Genomic DNA, 13,952 nt, shown 5'->3' on the forward strand with positions numbered 1-13,952 from the left:
TATTTAAAAAAAAAATCAATCTAAGGCACCACTACATATATTCCAAGATGAGATCATGATATTCAAAGCATAAGTCTTATAAAAAATTTGAAATCATTTTTTAACATATGAAAAAAAAACTTCCAGTGAGATAATAAGAACCACAAAAAGTTTATTTGTTTAACTAAAAAAGCATTGTTTTTTTCATATGTTAAAAACGATTTCAAATTTTTTCTATAAAATTTATGCTTTGAATATCATGATCTCAAGATAACATTAAACAACAAAAATATAAGTCTTTTAGCTAGTTCTAAAACAAAAACTTTAGGCTTCAAGTTATCAATATTTTTTGACCATTTTGTCCTGAAAGGAAGCCCAAAGTTCTTATCAGTTTTTACGTAAAAACTCAAATGTTAATAACATGAAATCAATGGTTATCACACAATCAAAAACTTCTATTATTTGTGAAAAACTAATTGTATGTTGAAAAAAACATAGAAAAAAGAGGGAAAATTAAGCAAATTATTAACCTAGGACGTATACGTCATAGATTTTTTTTGACCATTTTGCCCTCAAAGAAAACTCAAAATACTTATCAGTTTTTACTAAGACTGAGATACTAATATAGTCCCTGATAACTAATAAGGAATAATGATTTTTGGATAGACCTAAAAACTAATGTGAAAACATATAAGTGGTAAACTACTATTACAGTGATGGTCATTGTGGCATAAACTTTTAAAAAACTTATCCTTATATATTAATAGTTTGTTACAATAATTGTTTTTGTGGCATAATTTTAAAAAGAAATGGTCCTTATATCAATAGTTTGTTACAATATTGGTCCTTGTGGCAAGAATCAGTTACAAAAACTGTCCTTATGGCAAGAATCTGCTATAAAAACGGTCCCTGTATCAAAATCTGTTACAAATACATCCCAGGTTAATAATTTGCTTAATTTTCCCTCTTTTTTCTATGTTTTTTTCAACATACAATTAGTTTTTCGCAATAGAAGTTTTTGTATGTGTGATAACTATTGATTTCATGTTATTAACATTTCAGTCTTAGTAAAAACTGATAAGAATTTTGGGCTTCCTTTCAGGGCAAAATGGTCAAAAAATATCGATAACTTGAAGCCTAAAGTTTTAGTTTTAGAAGTAGCTAAAAGACTTATATTTTTTTTTGTTTAATGCTATCTTGAGATCATGATATTCAAAGCATAAATTTTATAAAAAAATTGAAATCGTTTTTTAACATATGAAAAAAACAACTCATTCCAGTGAGATAATAACAACCACAAAAAAGTTTATCTGTTTAACTAAAAAAGCATCTCATTGTCATCATTTTTAATACAGAAACGACCTAAGATAGCATTAAACAACAAAAATCTAAAATTGTTACCTTCGGGGAAACTCACTAAGCTTCGTGCTTACGGTTTTTAGTTTATTGTTTCACGTGCTTCAAATATTTTTGGCAAGGCGAAGGCGTGACCGTACACATTCTCGCGTTTTAGACTTATGATTTATGGAAAACTCTGATAATGTCAATGTTTTGAAAACTAAGATTGAAAGGTATTTTGATTATAAACAAATGTTTGGAACCAACAGTTTTTGTAAACCCTTTTATAGAAAAAGGGTTGTTTTGGAAAGTTTAAATTTATCATGATTTTTAAGGATGTTACAAGATTGCAACATAATCCGTTTTGGGATGCATTTGGATAGTCATCTGAAGCAGCACTTACTGGAGCAAAGTCGAATGAACAAATGGAACCTCAGCCATGTACCTCCTTACCCTTTTTTTACCTTTAATAAATGATCTTTTCTATAGCTTATTTTTTTGTGCTCAAAATCTTAATGATGATGGCTTATGCTGCGCAGGCAACCCATTCGATTGGAACACAACTCAAATGTACCAGCAGCTGCAGCATGTATTGAAAATTCTCAGGTGTAATACCCCTTTTACTCCTTCAATTTGGGCTAGAAAATATGAGTATTTTCTTAATTTTTGTTAATATTTTTTTATTTTCACTTTTCATGTAAGGAAATTTGGGCCGAATCTTTTAGGTGGCACATGTTATAAGAGAACAAAGTATATGGTTTGCATATGAGATCTTGGAGATGTTGTGTGACTTTGTTCTTGCACGAGTTTGTATTATTGAAAGGAAGAGGTAAATCCATTTGAAAAATGCTTACACCTATAATTTGTTCTTAGTGTTGTTATAAATCGGTAGAGTAGCATTATTTATAACTCATAATTTAAATTACATTTATGCATTTACACTATGATTAGGAAACTTGAAAGAGCAATAGGTTCAGTAAGTGATCTTAAATACAATCAAATTCTAAGGGTGTAGTTTGATATTTCACTTTCTACATAACCCAAAAGATTTTACCTGGTTATAAACATTATACATTATCATAATTGTTTTTTAGTTTTATACTATTTATGATTGTTTCTATTCAACTTTGAGGACATTTCATTTTTCTGACTACTTCTACACTGCAAGAAAATCAGATGATGTAGGCGAATCGGTCAATTATCTATATTATAAATACTCTGATATTCCCATATATGCTGTTGGAACAAGCCTTAGTACAAAAAATTGTTTCTAACTAATATGCAATAATAAAGATTGATGAATTATAGTAAGAATGACTGATCTTGCAAGTGAAATATCTTACTGAGGAAGGAGATAATGTACCACCTCGATGTCATAAAGATGACAAAAATCTGGTAAAACTAGATGGAAATGTTGATGATGTTTGGAATAAATGAGAAGTGTACTATGCCAAATTTGAGGGATCAGTAGCTATGTATGATATAAAATTGCATGTTGTGAATTGTAGGCTTCTTACCTATTACTATTGTCAGTAAAAAAGGATATACAAAATTTTGTCTGAGGTTGACATGGATTGTTGTTGCTGTTGGACTAAAGAAGAGGTAGGGGTAAAGTAGGAAGGACTGCAGGTATGCTGGCTAGGTTGTGGAAGGGATACCCAAAGGGTTGCTTGGGTTTTATGTCTTCCGTTTTACTTCATTATGGTTGACCTGAGCAGGTTGTATTATACTACTTTCTGAAATTGAAGTGTAGACGCATTGGTTGATGTGATTTTTATCAATTTATATAAAATATTCCATGAATCCTTTTAATTGACAAATTAATTCCTAAATTTGCGAATTGGATTATGTTTTTCATGTCAAAATCAAGAATTAGTGTATACGAACAAATGTAGCATAAAAGTTAGTGGATGGAATCAACATCATTTATTTGTTCTTACTGATGGTCAAGGGCATATAAGTAATTTTAACCTAACATTTGCATTTTGTGGGTATTATGGAAAACGGTTTAAAAGTCGAGTTCAAATGATAGAGAATGAATTGATACTAAGGGCCAAAAAAGAAAAGAGAATGAAAAATAAGAAGAAATTGAGCTTGACTTCTTTAAATAATTTATAATGGTTATGTTGTTCATCTTTTAAGTGTTTGTTATAGGATTGAGTCATTTTGATGCTAAATTATCCTTTAAAATGTTTAGTTAACTCAACGATTAACTAAGGATTTGATTGTTCTCCTTGCAGGTAGGCTTATGTAAACATGAACGTAGATAATAAGGGGGCTGTCGGATGCTCTGCCCCCTCATTCTCCTTTAAAAGTCCAAACTATAGTATACAAGTGTATATATAATTTGAAGCCCACATAGGTTTTCTTTGATACAAAACCATGCCAATCTTTATTAAAATTTCAATTAATATATAGAAAAGTAATAGGGTTATCACTATGAGTAAACTTGGGGCCCACAATTAAAATCTCATAGACTTTAGTACCTCACCCACATTTTAGTTATGGATTTACCTCCATTTACCTTGATTCGTTAAATTAATTAGTTTCATTATGGCTCTTTTAATTGCCGATTAGCCAATATAGTATAGGACTCCTATATATGTAAGATTTTTTTTACACTATCGTTCAATACCTTTTTCGGACACAATATAAACCCCTATTATTTTTAAATCCTGACTCGGCCCTGTATGTAAAGCTGGACACAATCTATTCATAACAGTAAATAACTGCATTTTTATCTTTTTATAAGTTTGACAACAGTAGCAAAAAATTATAGCCTACTTATCTTTATTTATTCTTAGGACTAATTTAGTCCATTTTTCTAGAATAACAACTACATAATTTATCTATTGTTTATAATATACTCCTATTTTACAGTGAAAGAACTTAAGACCATCAAAGGCAGCACCTAAGGAAAACTCCAATCAGAGGCAAAATGGTCAAAACAAAAAAACTTTAAAATGGTCAAAACAATATATGTCTGTGTTGTGTTGTGTGTGTTTGTACTATGTATCTACGTGCATCTGTGATGTGTGTGTTTGTGAGTTGTTCGAGTGTCCCTAAATTTATGTACAATTTCAAAGCCCTACTGCTTACTTCTATTTTTATTTGTATTCGTTTTCAAACAGTTGGAAATTTACCGATAAAAACATACCTTTTAGCGTGGGTATACCTCCCTAGTTGTTATTAAATTCATCCTTATAAAACCCCTACTAACCATGAAAGAAAATTTGATAAAACACATCATGCTTATTGTCTCATCTCGTTTTATCTCCACACACTTCGAGTGATTCATGAGGTATAGACTCGGTAAGGTTGTGCTTAGTTCCACATAAAACCTCATCATATTCATGCCGAGGTGAGGGGGAGTTTTCTCTCCTTGCCGACCACACCTTTGCCGAGTCCCTCTTCATCCCATTCCCTGCAGCCTTACTGAAAATGATTTAACAAGAACAAAGGAAACAGAGCATTATAACTTTCCCAATAAACAAAGGCGTTAATGACCCGAATAATCAATGAAACGTGACCTATTTAAGCCAGCCTGCACCCTTTGGAGTTGAAATATAGACATTCAGTTCGATCATCGATGTAATGTCAAACTATGGAAACTAGGGTTTATGATTTCTGTTTAGGGTTTTGATGTTTCAGCTAACAGCAACACCAATGGAGGGATTGAAGGTACCCAATGCGGAATTGGTGGCGTATATACGTCCTCTGAAGTCTAAAAGTGTCTCTCAAGCCATCTTGGGTGAACTAAGTTCACTGCTTTTAAAGTAATTCTTCTTCCTTTTATGTATAATATTACCGAACTTGAATACTATGTTTCTCAATGAAAGACGAAGCTATCTCTTACGAAAAGGAATTCAGATTCCATTGCAAGAGAAGTTTTATAGTTAGGTTAGGTCCTAAAAAATGAAATATTCTTAAAAGCTACGAACAAGAAAAAAAAGGGCTTATCTTTATTAGAATTTTGTATTTTTAAATAAAAATATATAATGAAAAAATTGGTCCCTATGCAACTGCCCATTTTGCCCTCCCTCTAAGCCCCCATGGTTAGGTTTACTAGTTGTTGTTGATTAACATCAGATGGTTGATATATTCGATAATTGATCAGATAATCCTTGGTCCTGGGTAGAAACCATTATAGGAAAGAATCCACTTATATTATTGTAACTACCCTGAGATAAAAATAAATAAATAAAATCTATTAATCTATTTACAACCTTTCGAGCTCTTAGTATTTGTAACCATGGTGATTTGTTTTTAGAATCGGTATTGTACTTGCAAACCCCTCAAAGAAACAATACATTTAAAAAACGTGGACATTTTTGTAGAAAATTTTCATATATTTGTTTATGTCGATGTGGAAAATGATGATGGACTTGTATAACTTATTCTATTTGGCACTTGGTTTCAATGTAACCAACACACATGGTTACGATTCGTTTAAAAAATAATTTTCAAATTAAGTTATTACACCTTTGTTTTTAAATAATACTAAGTTTTCTTAAGTGGGTAAGTGACTACACTGTTATTTGTATTTTAGTATTTTAAGGATTTTATTAAACAGGGCAAAATTTATAGCTCCTGTCAGTTATATGATATTTTAAAGCAAACTCACTACCATCATACATTGTGTCTCCTGATCGCTGATCGATGGCTATACCCCCGCTCTTTCATAAAAAGAAAAAAAAAAAAAAAGGTAGGTTTTGTGGTAATGTGGGTGGTTGCTATATTTTATTTGCAACACTTGAATAGATATATTTTATTTTCTATCCACTATGGACTATTAGAAATATTGGTTTTGTGAAATGAAAATTATAGTAAAAACTTAAATACACTTGTGGGTTAACTGTTTCGGAAACTTGAAGATTAGCTCTCAACTTCCTCTGAATTTTCATCAGAATTTTCACTTACTTCTTCCTCCTCCTCTTCATGATCAGGATAAACATTCATGGGGTTGTCCTTAGTTAAACTCCCAAAAGAAAATAAGAAAAGCATAAGAAACATCTAAAGATGCCTAAGCCTGCCTTTGTTACAAATATACTAGACTAGATGCGAGTGAGGGGCACTTATGTCTTTTGCAAACCATCAATGTATTGTAGTCATCCTGAATGAATCTAAATTGGTGGATTGAATGAATCTATTCTGGTGGATTGAGTGTCACTCCCACACAAAATTATTTGTTTGAAGCTGAATTTTGTAACTAATTACACAATTGTAATACAAAAACAATTTTCAAGGTGATTGATTGTACACGAATAGTCGTTAACATGGTGATTGTATAACTTAAAATTGGGACTTATTCCTTACTTATTAGAGGGGTAGCACTAAAGATAAGAAAAAGGAAAAGAGTTATACTATGCTTTTGTTTGTTTCAATTGTGTTTATTCCTTAATTATTAAACTTCACAAAGAACAAAACATAAAACCAAATCTAGCATAATGAAGATTTTGAGAAACATAATCGTCCACATTAGAGTATCATACTTTTTACCAACCAGTATTCATAGAATACGTCATAAATTAAGTATTTTCTTGATATAAAAGCATTACATGCAATTCCATAAAAGCCATGGTAGTTGGTAGTTGAAGCTTTTATTTATGCCTAAGCGTTTGGCAAAATAGTTTTTAGCTTCTAAATGTATTAAATTAGTTAAAAACTAAAAGCTACTTGAAATAGTTTTTGGATTTGAAGGTTTTTGTTTAGCATAAAAGCTAGAAACTTTTTTTGTTTTTTCTTAAAAGCTAAAAGCCAACATCCTTTTAGTGAATGAGAGGGAACATATGATTCGGTTGGAATGGATAAAGGTGGCATAGATGCTTTCTTAGAAAAGGTGAAATGAATGACAGAAAAGCAAAGACATGCGTGCGTACTCAGTTTAATTCATGAGTTTGTGACGAATACATTCTTTTCATTGCATTAAATAGTCTGTATAAGGCGTATATCATAAAGACAGAAACATAAGATCATAATGGAGGAAGTTGAACACGAGCATGAACTAAAGCTCATTGATATGCATCTACAATATGCAGATCAACACCTTGAAGAAGATGATGAAGTTTTTTTTATTTTCTGGCGGCAAATTGGAACTCTATGTCACATATGTCAAGAAGAAATCAATTTGCTCCATAGGTACTACTACAGATGTATGGGAGAGATGTGTACTTTCTCAGTTCACGAATTCTGTTATGACCTCCCAAGAATTTTAGAACACCCATTACACCCACATCCCCTTATCCTAACCGGCAATCGTTGCGGTCAAATTTTCGAAAATAGATGCAGAATTTGTCAGACACATCATGAGAATTCAGCCGTACATTATCAATGTTTTTCTTGTTATGATTTCTTCGTTTATGTAAGCTGTGCCCTGAAAATAGAAAAAAACACCATCCATCATCCTAGCCACCCTCATTTGCTAATGTCTGCTATTGCTAAGCACATTTTGTGCGAGTGTAATGCTTGTGGGAAAAGACATGAGGGGGTGTTCTATCAATGCACCACTTGTGTTGGCTTCACCATACACAAGGATTGTGCTAAGCTACCAAGAAATTTGCTCATCCAAGAGAGAACAGATGGTGCCTTTTATCATTTTCATCCACTCACCCTTTCATATTCCTTCCCGGAAAAAGATCGAAAAGCCAAACATCATCCTAGATGCAGAGTATGCACTAATGGTTTTTATGATATGGAGAATCTTTGGATTTACAAATGTGATGTCTGCATGTATTATGCCCATCTGGATTGCGCAACATCAAGAGGAGAGCCATTCATGTCTATCTTCTCGCCTGCTGGTAATTAATGAATCCCTTTAACCTTTATATCATGATTGTTTAACTGTTTAATTAGCGATTGAATGATGAGATATACTAATACTAATTAATTAATTTCCAATTTATCAGGCTCGGGCAAATCAATTAAAAATTATGAAGATGTTGACCATCCTCACCTTCTTCATCTCCCATTCCCTGATGAATCTTATAGCCTACCAAAACACTTGTTTTTCAAAGAAAGTGGAACATTCGTAATTGATAAGGTAAACTTACAACACATAAGTCATCCACACCCTCTAATTCTAGTTGATGGGCAAACCTCCTCCTCAAAGATTAAGGATTCTTTGTTACTAATGTGTCATAACCCAATGAAAAAGACCCAATTGCTATGCAATGGATGTCTCAGACCAATCACGTCCACCATGCCTTTTTACAAATGCCCTCACCAGAGTTGCAACAACTTTGCTCTCCATGAGTGGTGTACTCGACTTCCCCAAAAAATAGAAAACCACCCGGGTCACCCACAACACACCCTCCATCTCATGTATTCACACGTCCTTCCTCACTTTTTCGGTGTGTTCCTTTGTGATGTTTGTGATCTACCTTGCAATGGATTTTCCTATTGTTGTGTCGAATGTGAATACTATGTTGATGTTGGTTGTGGGCTTATACCTCAACAGATCACACATAAAGCTCATCCGGATCACCTTCTTTCAATAGTCCGAAAATCTTTTTTTCGTAAATCTTGTCATATATGCCTCCTACCTTTTAGATGGGCCAGTTTTGCTTTCCCTATTAGAGGTTTTCGTCAAAAAGATCCAGTTTTCTTCAGCTGCAACATTTGTGATGTATATATACATCCAGAATGTGCTTTGTTATTATCCGAGAAAATCATGCACAAGTGTGACAAGCATCTTATGCACCTAAGTTACCTTCCGATTGAGAATCATAAGAGCGAATACTTTTGTGAAATATGTGAGGAGGATTTGAATCCTCATGAATCTTTCTATCATTGTCATGATTGTGTTCAATCTATACATACTGCTTGTGCTCCGTTGATACTTCAGTGCGAGACAAATACATATACATGGGAGCAAAGAAGCATTTATTGTTACGTGAATATAAAGTTCGGGGGCAATTATAAAACTGATGCTCACCCACATCCTCTCTCATTTTCTCAAGGTATTATGTCAGATGGTGAATGTAAAATCTGTCGCAACAAATTACACTGCCAAATGATCTTTAAATGTCACGAGTGTGAGTTTGCACTAGATTACAAGTGTTGTCGGAGTTTATGATTTCTCTCTCTGTAATTGTGACTACTCTTTGTTACATATCCCCCCTTATTTTATGTGTAAATAATACAATAAAAACGTGGCTTTCGTGTGTGCATGTTAACTCTTGCCAGTCTTTTGTTCATATATAGAAAATTAAGCATATATTTATAATTATGGAACTCGGTGACTAATCATATAATTTATTGTGTATGCGAAAACATAAATTGAATTGGTAAAGGAAATTGCAATTCAAGCAGACAAGAAAAATGAACGAATCCATGAAGAGTTTTTAGCTTCTGTTATTACTTGATGAAAGCGTACAACCGGAAAGAAAACAAAAAGATTATATGCAATGCTTCAAACACGTGTGAGAGTCCTCACCCCTCCATCACTCATTTGAAATGCATATCAACCCAATACCAACCACCTTGTAACATGCATCGCCCCCTATCACACACTTTCAATATCCAATTCTTGATATGTGACTATTAGTGAAATATATTTAGATGTATAAATCTGTGCAATTAGAGAATATATATATATATATATATATATATATATATATATATATATATATATATATTATCCCTTCCTAGTATCAGGATTTTCTGTAAGTATATATATACTCAAATATCTATCAGAAGGCAGAGAACTTTTACCATTCTGTAGTGGCAAATCTAGTAGAAATAAACTCACTTTTACCTTTCTTTAGTGGCAAACCTATTAGAGATAAACTCAAAGTCTCACAGCTATAAAAAAAACAAAGGAAACAGAGCATGGTTGTTGGAGCGGAACAAAACATTTGTAGTTTTGATTTTACTAAGATATCATTTATCCTTTTAGTGCATTTTCCTATCAATTTAGTTATAGTGCAATTCCTTTCAATTTATTTTCTTTTGAAAGTAGATAGTAGTTTTGGCCGTGTAACTTCTTTTTATGCAACTCAAAACTTAGAAACACTAAGACTATCAACATTAGTAACCCAACCCAAACCAAATTTTCTATAAAAAAATAATTTTTCTTTTCACTTATACAATCCAATTCAACAAAATTTTCACCCCACTAGCAATCCAACCCAAACCAACTATTTATTATAAATAAAATATTAAAATGAAATATGCAATATATCAATATTATATTCTATTTAAAGAGATTTTATTTTTCAAAATTTAGTATTTTTTGTTAATTTTATTGAGATAATATTTAATGTCTAAGTTACAAATCAATAAAAAGTAGATATGACATATAAAAAAAAAAGAAAGAAAGAAATGGAGTGAACAAGTATGAGTTGGGGTTGTGGTGGTGGCCTAGTTCACCATTACTCATTTAATTTTCATTTTCTTTATTTAAAAAATAGGTGAGTTGATCACTTCAACCCCTCCAATGGGGTAGCCTAAGGTGTGGGTTTTTTATTACTTTATGTAATATATATATATATATATATATATATATATATGTGTGTGTGTGTGTGTGTGTGTGTGTGTGTGTTTTACTCTCTAAAAGAGACCTTGAAGAGAGAAGACTCCAACATGTATACATTTATTGAACCGTGTCACACCGATGTCAGATACACTAATACTCCTTTTATACCGGAAGCTCGATAAATATAAACAAGGATATGTTGAGCCACATAGGTGTACGATGTTGACTTTGATACCATGTAAGATATATGTGGAGTCCATGATTTACTCCCCAAAAGAACCCTTATGGAGAGTGGGAAGATTCTAACACACACACACACACACACACACACACATATATATATATATACACACACACACACGCACACACACACACACACTAATTAGACTGTGTCATACCAACATAGGATCACCAACACTTTTCTTCTTCAAAGGTGTTTTCTCTCACACAAAACGAATACAAAAACAATTGCACAAGCTTTCATTTACTATCTACATATTACAAAAAATTTCATAGCTTTAGATGTTGCTTGAATATGAAGCCCATGAGTATCGTAACATACCAAAATTTCATAAAAATTTAAAACTTTTTTAAATATCCAAAAACCATTAATTATTACAAAGTGTTTTAAAAATAGTTTAATATCAGAGAATCCCAGAAATCCAAATCATAAAATGTGAGGATGTGTACGTCACACATTCGTCTTCTCGCGATCATCTGAAGTAGCTGAAACAAAATCCATAACTTTAAGCTTGAAGGCTTAGTGAGTTACCCCCAATATACCGATACATAACAAACAATTCACATAATAACAATACAACAATAACAGTAACAACATGCAATGGGTCCACAACTCTATAGACTGGATTACCCCTGAGCCCATAGTATGAATATGGTCTGCCCTTCCTGGCCCTTAGCTCACATCTGGCTTTCTCCCGAGCCCATATCATAAGTGTGGCTTGCCCTCGGGCCCATAGCCTATGTTTGGCTTGCTCCTTCAGTCATTGGACTGGAATATAAATAGTCAGCCCTCAGTACGAGTCTGGTATGCTCGTCCCGGCCCTCAACTTGTATCTGGAGTGCATATGAGTCCTTAGTATGAGTTTGACATGCCCTCCCTGGCCCTCAGCTCATATCTGGCATACTCCACGGTTTGTTGGTCACCGCACGGAGCAGTGCAACCTCAACCCAACCCACATAACATGTCGACATGTAACAAATAAGTGCACATACATATAATCAAACAGTATCACAAGTAGTCCTACAGATCTACCAGACTAGCATATCAAACTAGTACGCATAACTATCTCATACTCAACATATCAATAACTACTAGGATATCAGATCCAATGGGCCGACCTTGGTGTTGGAATAGTGTCTAAGGCTGCAACTATATTAGGCAAGTATTTGACCCGGTTGTGCATGGTCCTTTTGGGTTGCCTTCACCATAGCAACTTGATAGGTGTTTGTAAGCCATTAGAGGAGTGACATTTGTGACTCTAGAAGCTCCAAGACAACAAGATCAACAAGGAATTCAAAGGTATGGTTCTAGATCTGTTTCAATGTTGTTATTTAACCTAATTAGTCATTAGAAGTCTTGGATTCAAAGCATGTTTAATTAGAAAGCCTAGATCCAAGCATTAGGGTTTTGCATGCGCACATAGGAAAGTTCTTATAGCTAAAACCCATCAGTGGTATCAGAGCCTAGCTTGGTTTTCATTAAATTGTTGCTTGATTAACTGAAACTAAACTGCAAAATTCGATTTTTGTGTTTCTGAGTCATGGACTCGGTGAGTTCCAAAGTGGACTCGGCGAGTTGGCCTGACTCGGCGAGTCCCTTTGTGCACTCGGCGAGTCCAGGCGTCAGGAATGACCAGATTCGGGATTTTTTCATAATTATCTTATGGAAACTTACCTTAATCATATTAGATCAACTTAAATCCGATTTTTTGATATATATGACTATTATCTTGACCTAATTAAAGATATTTATCAACTAATAAAATATTTAATTTCCTTATATGATAATTAATTAATTATTTTGATTATTTTGGTAATTATCTTGAAAGGAATCTTGAATAAAATCAAATATAGATAATTAGGATATTAATTGTTAATTGGAATTATTTGTTATTTGATCCTCCATGTTTTAAATGTTTAAAACTTGTCCTCAAGTTTTGAAATTTATATTTTGTGATTAAAAGTTTTAATTTAGACAACTTAAATTTCAAAACCTAGATTTTTAAAGGTTTAAAATACAACCCTATACTAATATGATATTACTAGAATGATATATATGTATAACTAAATGCTAGTCTTACCGTTAGTAGGCCTCATTCACGAAGCCGATCTATAAGGTTGGTATAAGGTTGCGGCCTATAAAATGACGCTTAATGGGTGTACACTCACACCCACCGCTTGCTTGATTGGTGGAGGGTCGTTAGCCGAACGGGTAGGATAGGGCAACCTCATCCTCTCATTAAAAGTATAATAAGTAATACAAAGTAACTACACATATTTTAAAATTTCCCAATCTTAGTTACTTTAGGAAAAGTGAATTGATGCAATCCCATGAAATTACACTTTGCACCCTTGCTAAGAAGTTAGTGGAGCGTGTGTGGTTTACCGACACACTAATTGGTTCTAAGCAAAGGTGGCAAAGGGTGATTCATTGTTTATCATAGTTCGAGGGAGCGTGTGTGGTTTACCGGCACATCGAATATGTGATCGTTATAATGAAGGCACCATGTGAATTTGCATGGTAATTCACACCCGCTTTGTGATCCTCGGTATCCCAGTCACAAACAAGAGGGGCATATCGAGATTTAAACATGCCATTGAATAGTTTCAATGAATCTCATCCGAACCTAGGAATTCTCAAAACACTTAGGACTAATAGTTTAAGCTTTGTGATGGAGAATTAGTGAATCGTCATTCACTTACCTTCAATTTATTTGCATGTTAGATTACGGCATCCCTTTTCTAGTATGTAAATGTTATTGTTGGATCCTAGCCCTAATTTTCTTATTGGGTGATAATTAGGGATTCTTATTCTAATATATCTTTGTCCTTTCTATTTGTAGATGTCGAACGCTAACAACGCTGCTGCTAGTTCTTTCACGTTGATGAGCCTTTTCCAAAAGGTCACCTTCGATGGAAC

At 33.3% G+C, this 13,952-nt stretch overlaps 1 protein-coding gene across 1 annotated transcript; it reads left to right on the forward strand.

Moving 5' to 3' along the window:
* The first annotated feature begins 7,072 nt into the window (after positions 1 to 7,072).
* Positions 7,073 to 9,478, forward strand: LOC145071158 (uncharacterized). The gene is made up of 2 exons (XM_079018074.1): positions 7,073 to 8,114; positions 8,223 to 9,478. Exons 1-2 carry the CDS (start codon positions 7,295 to 7,297, stop codon positions 9,389 to 9,391), a joined length of 1,989 nt encoding a protein of 662 aa, XP_078874200.1. The 5' UTR covers positions 7,073 to 7,294; the 3' UTR covers positions 9,392 to 9,478.
* The last annotated feature ends 4,474 nt before the right edge of the window (positions 9,479 to 13,952 follow it).

The sequence above is a fragment of the Lactuca serriola genome, chromosome 8 (assembly GCF_051521515.1).
Source record: "Lactuca serriola cultivar US96UC23 chromosome 8, Lser_US96UC23_V15, whole genome shotgun sequence".
NCBI lineage: Eukaryota > Viridiplantae > Streptophyta > Magnoliopsida > Asterales > Asteraceae > Lactuca > Lactuca serriola.

Excerpts from the sequence above, each read along its gene's own strand:
- LOC145071158 (XM_079018074.1), top strand. The coding sequence starts at position 7,295 with ATGGAGGAAGTTGAACACGAGCATGAACTAAAGCTCATTGATATGCAT. Across the intron at positions 8,115-8,222 it reads GTCTATCTTCTCGCCTGCTG|GCTCGGGCAAATCAATTAAA; the intron begins GTAATTAATGAA and ends CCAATTTATCAG.